The 8,270-nt window shown below is 52.9% G+C and overlaps 1 protein-coding gene across 1 annotated transcript in view; it reads left to right on the plus strand.

The window, feature by feature from the left end:
- The first annotated feature begins 1,701 nt into the window (after positions 1 to 1,701).
- Tnfrsf1a (TNF receptor superfamily member 1A) overlaps positions 1,702 to 8,270 on the plus strand; it is a 13,143-nt gene continuing 6,574 nt past the window's right edge. The window contains exon 1 of the mRNA XM_031383468.1: positions 1,702 to 2,040. Within this exon, the coding sequence (XP_031239328.1) occupies positions 2,002 to 2,040 (39 nt within the window). The 5' untranslated portion in view covers positions 1,702 to 2,001. The remainder of the gene's footprint in view (positions 2,041 to 8,270) is intronic.

The following is an 8,270-nucleotide window of genomic DNA, read 5'->3' on the forward strand; positions in this document are numbered from 1 at the left end:
AAAGTTCCTTGTAATATTAAACATGGGACCTCAAAGTTGTTATTTATTATTTACAAATTATTGATATTGTAGGATAGTTAACATGTGGCAAACACTTTCTAATATTAATATGAATTAAACCATCAAACCAGCCCCGAGAAATGTGCCTGTGTGTTTCTTGTCTGTTTTAATGTGTGTGTCTTTGTGTTTATGTGTGTGTGTGTGTGTGTGTGTGTGTGTGTGTGTACTTGGGATGAACTTAGGGCCTTGTTTATGCTGGGGAAGCCCTCTATGACTGAATTATACCCAAAGCTCCCCCACCCCACCCCACCCACACCATTTATTTCTCCTGGCTTGCTCCCATTGAAAACTGTCTAGTCTGACAGAGGGAGTTGAACCCCCCAGCAGCAGTGACACTTCCAGCTAGTCTTCAGAAGCTCTGCCTTGGGGGTCACAGAGGAGAGGAAACATCAGGGTTAGGACACTGGAGGTTGGAAGTCAGCGGTAGCTCCAAGTCCCCAAGCCCTGGGCGGGCCCCTATTCCTGGGTTTTCCCTCCGTGTCTCAAAGTCTCAACTGCTAAAGGACTGCAGGTTGGTTGAACTGGCACACATAAAGCGGGTCATCGACCCTCAAGGACGCTTAAGTGAATGGTGTCCTGGTGATACAGGGTTTGCTTGGGAGAACACCTGCAAAAGTGGGTATGGCAGGAGGTATCTATCCCTAGAAGGGATAGCTATCCGAAGGTAAGGTCTTACTCAAGGGGGAGGGGGGTGGGGGGGAGGGGAAAGACTTGCAATAGGAGCCAGGAATCCTGCGGCTCCCAGTGTGCAGAATCCTGGGGCTTTTTCCTCACCCTTAAAGCTACAGAATGTGGTAGAACTCTCTTTGGGGTCAGTCGCAATGGATGCATCAGAATCCCTAGAGCTGGGTGTGGTGTGCACACCTGGAGTCTCAGCGTGTAGGAGGTGGGAGGATCAGAAATACAAGGCCAGCCTCAGCTAGACGGTGAGTTTGAGGACAGCCAGCCTGGGCGAAATGAAACCCTACTTCAAACAAGAAAACAGTTTGGGAAAGGGGCCCTGGGAACCCTTTACAACCTGAAGCGTTTACAGTAGCCTGAGTCCTCATGGCTTCTCTTTCCCTATGTCAGGGCAGGCATTTTCACTCCAAATTAATAACTGGGGAGACAACCAAGGCATAGGAGAGGGTGCTCTCTGACACCCCCTCACCCGCACCCCACCGTTGGTGGGCGTGATGGGTAGCAGGGGCGGGATGGGGGACCTGTCTGGAAGAGACAAGAAGAGTCAGTGGGAGGGACCGAGGGTCAGGGCCCAGGCAGGGTAGAAAAGTACATTTGGTTTCCCTCCCCGTCTGACTTGGGTAAACGTCCAAGAAAGTGAGATAAGAGGGAACTCGGAGGGAGAGCGCTCAGCGAGCATCAGATTCTGCCGTCCTGTGAGATAGGGAGGCTGGCTTCGTTCGCTGAATTGGACAACAGTCTTGGAGGGGTTAGTCCACCGGCCTAAGCACACACACTTAAAAAGCAAACGAGTCTGAAATGGAATTCTGTGGACTCTTAAACTCTTAAGTGGTGTTAAGTGGGTTCGAGGCGCCAAGCTGTGGGAACCGGGCTACAAAGCGTTAAAGAGCCTTGGCCCTTTCCTCTCTCCTCCTAGTTCCCTCCTCCCTCCTCCCTCGCCTCTCCCCAGGCTCTTCCGGTCCCGCTCTTGCAACACCACCCCCGCCACTCTCCCTTCCCCTCCTACCTCTCTCCCCTCAGCTTAAATTTTCTCCGAGTTTTCCGAACTCTGGCTCATGATCGGGCCTACTGGGTACGAGGTCCTAGAGGACCGGACCCTGATCTCTACCTACCTCTGACTTTCAGCTTTTCTAACCCGAGGCCCAGGCTGCCATCGCCGGGGCCACTGGGTCCGAACGTCTTACTTCATTCACCAGCGTTGCCAATTGCTGCCCTGTCCCCGGCCCCAATGGGGGAGTGAGAGGCCACTGCCGGCCGGACATGGGTCTCCCCACCGTGCCTGGCCTGCTGCTGTCACTGGTGAGATGGGAGACAGGAGGGAAAGGTGGGGTGCTAGCGAGGCGCGGGCTGGCAGGAGTGGGCTTGCACTAGGGGTAGGGATGGGGGCAGGGGCTTCTGTGCTTCAGTTGGCCCCCAGGTTTGCTGTGCCTTACCTGGGGCTGCCCTGAAATGTGGAAGGGAGAAATCGGAGGAGAGAATCCAGCAAGCCAAACTGGCAAGCCTGGGGTCTGACAGTCTAGGTCCTGGCCTGTGTTGGGCTGTGGCGTGGCCAGCTGCTCGGAATTAGACGGAGCTCGGCCAGTGGAATTAGACGGAGCAGCCCTGTTTCTCTGGCCGAGGTTGAACATCCTAGGGCAGGGTGGTGGACGACTGAGCAGGAGGAGATAGATCCGTTGGCGGGACAGGTTTGGGATAGCGTGCTTGGGAGTGGACCAGAAACTGGACAAAACCGGGCAGCCTTCCGGTCCCAGACTTCTCCCTGAGACAGCCTCTGCCCTTCTGCCTCCATTTCTACTTCCAGACAAGAGGTCTCCCCTGGCTTGAACCTCCTATAGTAGCTAATACCTCTTTACCTAGGCGATGTATCCTCTCGCTCCCTCCCCACAGACCCAAAAGTCAGTCTCATGGTTTCCAATTCCACAGTTCCAATTGGGGAAGTTGATAGCAGCTTGTTCTCGTCACTGGAAAATGTACTTTCCTCTGGCCTCGGCCTTGTGTTCATGTTCCCTTGATGTCTGTGTATCCATAGTCATTCTGTGTGGATTCTCCGGGGCTCCCTGGCTGTTTGGGTGGGCTGAACCACCTGGCTCTGGCTCCTGCCTCTCCCTGGCCCAGCATTATCTCTGAGACCTGCTTTTTTCTCCATCCACTTTCTCTCCTCATTCTCTTCTGGTCAGTCTCCAGAGTCCCCTTATGGGGTTCCTTCGTGTCCCTTCCCTTTCCTTTCTCTACACCCCATTCTAAAGCAGTGTTCCCAGAGTCCTCCAGTCTGCCTGGTGTCACCTCTCTTCTCCCTGACCTGTCTCCCAGTCCTAGACTGCCCCTAGTCACCCTCTAGCTCCCCCACCCACTTAATTTTTTCTCTTCATGGGTAGATCACCTGGATTTAGGGCTCAGCCCAGCACCTTTACCCTCATGAACTGGGGTATGTGATGTGACTGCCCCCTGCTTTTGTTTCTTTTATTTCCAAAATGTCTAAAGTGACCAGTACCTCTTAGTTGTTATTTTAAGATGGAGTAGATGGATGCATGTTGAATATTTATTCATCTCCAACCCTGCTAGGTCCAACTTCAGGTGCTAGGATTAGAGGTGAATGAAATCCACGAGTTCAAGTTGATGGTCCCAAAGGGGAACAGCATGCCACAAACAGAAAGGACTCAGCGAATGCTTGCCTTCTCCTTTTTCATCTCTAGCAGTATTGGTCGTCACTACTCACGTCAATACTCACGGTGACGTTAGACATCACAATAGTTGTCAGTGTCTGGCAGAGTGAAATGGCTGGACTAGCTAGGGAAGAGATGCTGATCCAGCTGGGGAGGCCCAGGTGGGGATGGGGCACTGGGGACAGAAGCAGGACCTGAAGACAAGGGACATGGAAGGCTGCTGAAGTCTACATAGGGCTGTCCACTGCCTTATCAGTACAGAGCATAGTGCCTATGAGGTGTATGGGTTTAATGAGGTACCGAGATCATCAGGCAGCGGTGGACATGGCAGGGATGAGGCTAGGCCAAGACGACTTTACTACTTTTTTTTAAGGAATTTAAAATACAGGAGTGGAAATGACTTTAGAATACTGTGGAGGAAAAGATGTTCCAAGGCCTTGTGATGTACTATCCTGGAGGCAGAACTGGGGGAGGAGGTTGGGCTGTAGGCCAACTGTCTTCTTGCTTAATGGCCTTTGCCTGTCTGCTGGGCCAAGCTTGCCTGCATAGACCCTAAGGCTCACAGTGTGTTATCTTTGGCTTACGAGAGCTCTTGAAAGTGTGAGAGCTATGTCCCATCCCCAGCACCCATCCAGGCCCTGGAAAGGAGACTTTGACCGTTGACTAATGGCTTAATCAATTAAGGAACAAGAGATTGGTCAGGTGGGAACAAGGGGGAGATTGCACAGAAAGGAGGACTTGGAACTGGCAAGCAGAAACCAGAAGGAGGGAGGACAGAGGGGTTGGGAGCCCGGGTTGGGGGAATGGAGAGATGGGACTTTGTGTTGAAGGTGGTGGTCACAGGAGCTGAACACCTCAGCTGGGGGTGGAGTGGCCATGTTGAGGAATGTGACAGAGAGAGAACGGGCACTCTGGAGTGTGTGAAAAAGAACCTTGAGCCAGTCATGGTGGGGCATGCCTATTATCCTGGAACTTGGGAGATGGAGGCCAGAGCTCAGATCAAGGCCAGTTTTGGCTATATAGAGAGCTTGAGGCCAACCTGGATTATTGAGACCATGTCCTAGAAAAACACCAAAAAGAAAAAGAGTCATGCTTAAGGACCTAGGTCGGGGGTTGTTTCCCTCCCTTCCTCCCTCCCTCTCTTTCTTCTTTTCTCCTCCCTCCTTTGCTATTCATCAAGCAGTCTGGCCAGACTGTATTCCAAAGAACAGTGAGTTTCTCAGCCGTATGTGCTCATGGAAGGATTTCTCCATGGAAATGATGTTTGAAGCCAGGCCCTGGAGGTGCAGAGGACGATTCACACCCCGGTGGTACAAGTTGAAGCCTGAACGTAGATAAGAAGCTATGTAGGGAGCCTCAGCCCCTGGGAAGGTTTGAGGCAGGCACATCACTTGAACCAGAAGGTTGATGTCAGCCTGGACCACGTACTGAGGCCCTGAGACACCGCTGTGGAGTAGGAAGGAGGAAGGCCTGTAAAAATCAGGGTTCCAGGTGTTGGGTAAAGGGTGGAGAGATTCCAGGACAAGGATTGACTGATGAGTCTCAGGGCTGTTGCAGAGTTTGCAGCACTGGTACCAAGAAGTTGGTGGTGTGACATCTAGGTAAGGAGCCTGGTGAGCTCAGCTGGGGGCAGGGTAAGTAGGTCGCTGGCTGGCTAAGTGGAAGTGTGGTTGGGCTGCCTGGAGGCTCAGCCTTTCTTCAGCCTCTCTTCTAGCTAATTCCAGCTGCCTTGACTCCTCAGCTAGACTCAGCAAGAGATGAGCAAATGGCAGAATTGTCAACAGGGACAGGTGCACTAGCGTGCCTGTGTGTGGAAGGGAATGCACAGCTTCTAAAAGTATCTCCCAGAGACAAGTGTGTCTGAGGCAGGGGGATGCTGCTTCCCTACATCCCTGAGTGTATTGCCTCAGGCTGTCCTTCTGGTCTGCAGGCCTGGCTCGGGGTGATGTGACCAAGACATGCTCTGATCTCTTAGCTCATAGGGTTTGTGGTCTGTCTGGGGAGATTGTATCTACTCACTTGAAATAACTATAGCTTCTGATAAGGGCCCAGGGTAGATATGGGCAGTTCATGTTGTTCAACAAGAACAGGTGATTGGGTATCCGAGGTGCTTGGGTGGGGAAACATGAATCATCAATGGGGGGCTTCGTGGGTGGGAGGTAGGACTGTGGCAGTGCTCTCAGAGGAGGTCACACCGACAAGCTCTTCACCACGTAGGTCTTGACATTAAGTGGAACAAACACATTTTAACGTAATGAGCGCATTGATGCGGGGGACAGGCCTAGTGAGTGGGTCCCCAAAAGGTGGCTGGGTCAAGTTTGACCACAGGGTCCATTTCAGCTTCTCTGCCCTATTCAGCAGCCCCGGCACAGGAAGTCACACCTTAAGGCCTCCCTAGGCGGAAGCTGAGGGGTAGGTAGAGAGATGCCTTGCCAGGGCCTCAGCCATCTCTCCCCGGGCTCCCCCAGCTTCCTGCCCCTCCTCTGCTCCAGGCAAAGGCATTCAGGTTTGGGCCAGGAGTATGGACCTGGCCACCCTACTAGATTCCTGTTTGCCTCATAATGTAACTGCTAAGAGGGTGCCTATTGAAAGAACCAGAGGGCCCTGGGATCCCTGGAGTATGCGAGATAGAGTGCTGGTTCTCTGCCTGTTCCATCTCGTTTGCTACTTTGTTTTTGTTGAGATTCTCTGGGTAGCCCTGGCTGTCCTGGAACTCCCGTAGTAGAGCAGGCTGGCCTTGAACCCAGTGATCAGCCTGCCTCTGCCTCTCAGAGTGCCTGGATTAATGCCTGGCTCCCTCCATCTCTTCTACCCTTAAGAGAGCTGTGATTTTTTGCTCCATAGTTGCTTGGCTTGGGGAGTGGCTAGAAAGCCTCAGAACTGGCCCTGTTTCTTAAGGGTTGTCTAGGGAGCTCCCAAACCCAACGCAACTGGCCAGAACCAGGCAGGCTATGGGAATGTGGTGAACTAGGGTGGGAGGGCACCCTGGGTTCAATCCTTGTTGGAACTGGGGAGTGTCAGGGGGCTGTTGGGGAAAGCCCAGAGAACCAGGGAGCAGGGATCCTGGGATAGGCTTTATCAGCTGAAGAAGTGTTGTTTAACTCTGAGGAGGCAGGTCCAAGTCTAAAGGAAGGATGTCAGAGATCCTCTGGGAGGAGCCTCCTTGACCTGACAGGGAAGCCAAGGGTCAGGAAGACTTCCCTTTGGGATGGGATGGAAGAGGGAGGCGTTTCCCTGAAATCGGAGCCCAGTGGGACAGGGGTTCATTGCCTGGATGTTTTAAGGGGAAGGACTAACGGGGGTCTGAGTGGGGGTGGGTGGGAGAGAGAGAGAAAGACTGTGCACCCGGGAGGAAGCAGATGGGGTTCCACTTGCTGGTTGGCTTTTCTGCTGACTCACAGCCCTTGAAGAGCTGGGGAAGCTGCAGTTCCCTGTCCACTGTCCTAGATCTCCTCCCTCCCTGGCCTGAGTCACTGGGGCGGAGCTGCTGGGAAAAGATTTCCCTTTCCCGGATTTGACTTAACCCCCAGAGTTCTGGAAAGGGGAGGACACGTGACCAGAGGAACCAGGCTCCTCTGCAGGCTCATCCATCACTGGTTGAGATGCTCCGTCCAAGGCCGTTCTTGGCCCACAGCCCACCTCTACCTCTTCCTGACACTGCCTGGCCCGTTGGCTTGGCTTCAGGTTCCCTGATGGGGTTGGAAGTGCCATTGACCTTAGGTGCTCCAAGCATTTCTTCTTCGGGGAAAGGAACCACACTTTCGTGATTGGGAAGTTCTTATCGTAACTAACCCTTCCTGTCACTCTGGAAGCCTGTGCGCGCGTACGTGTGGGGTGTGTGTGTGTGTGTGTGTGTGTGTGTGTGTGTGTGTGTGTATTCGCGCGCGCGCACGCGCGCACCCTTGCCTGAGAGATTGCTGGTGTGCTTCTGTGTGTGGCTTCTCGGGTCTATGGCTGAGGGGAGGGCTTCCTGGCCCATGAAGCTGCTGTTGTCAAGGAGGTAGCACTTCAAGTAAGAGCAGCTGCCAGGGTGCAAGCTGCCAGCCTCCTTCCAAACGAGCTGTGGAGGTTGCAGGACCCCCAAAGGCAGCTGTGAGTCCAGGTGGCCATGGGTGGTCAGGTCTCTCCTGAATGTGGTCTGATTGGTCAGTTGCTTCTGCATCTGTCTTGAAGACCTCCACTATCTTGTCATAGAGTGGGGGGAGGGGGGTGAAAGAAGGAAGGCCGAGGGAAACCCAAAGCTGGGAGAGATCAAAGAGCAAGGTCTACATTGAAGCTAAGAAGGCTTTGCTCTCTTCACGCTGAGGCTATTTACATACAGGAAAGCCATTCGGTTGCTATATGAGCTTTGCCAGGATTATAAAACCAGCCTTCCCGAATGTTCTGCTTTGGGACTCCTGGCACATCCACAGCTCCTGAGTCAGATCACCACACTCTGGCTGACTCTAGTACATGGCACACTTGTTTTTGCTCATACCTAACCCTTGTCGCCTGCCTTCCCTCTCCATTTGTCCTTGTCGACCTGAGCTGTGGGGTAAATCTAGCTGTGAAAGGCATGGATGTGAGGGCAGGTTGCTGAACAAGACTTGAAGCAAATATTTGGAATTCTTGACTGAGCCCATGGCTCAGGGCTTTGTGAAGTTCTTGGTTTCATTCCCAGCTCCTCCATCCCCCTACTTGAGTGCACATAGATCATACCATGGAGTTCTTCCTTTTGTTTCTGTCCAGGAATGGTGCTTAGAAGAGCATCATCCACAGTTGCGTGTTCATATCCAGGCGTGTCAGTGTGCATGGAGGTCAGAGGTCAACCTCAGGTGTCTTCCTCAGATACCATTGACTTTGTGTTTTGAGACAGGATTTCCCCCC

The sequence above is a fragment of the Mastomys coucha genome, unplaced genomic scaffold (assembly GCF_008632895.1).
Source record: "Mastomys coucha isolate ucsf_1 unplaced genomic scaffold, UCSF_Mcou_1 pScaffold20, whole genome shotgun sequence".
Taxonomy (NCBI): Eukaryota; Metazoa; Chordata; class Mammalia; order Rodentia; family Muridae; genus Mastomys; species Mastomys coucha.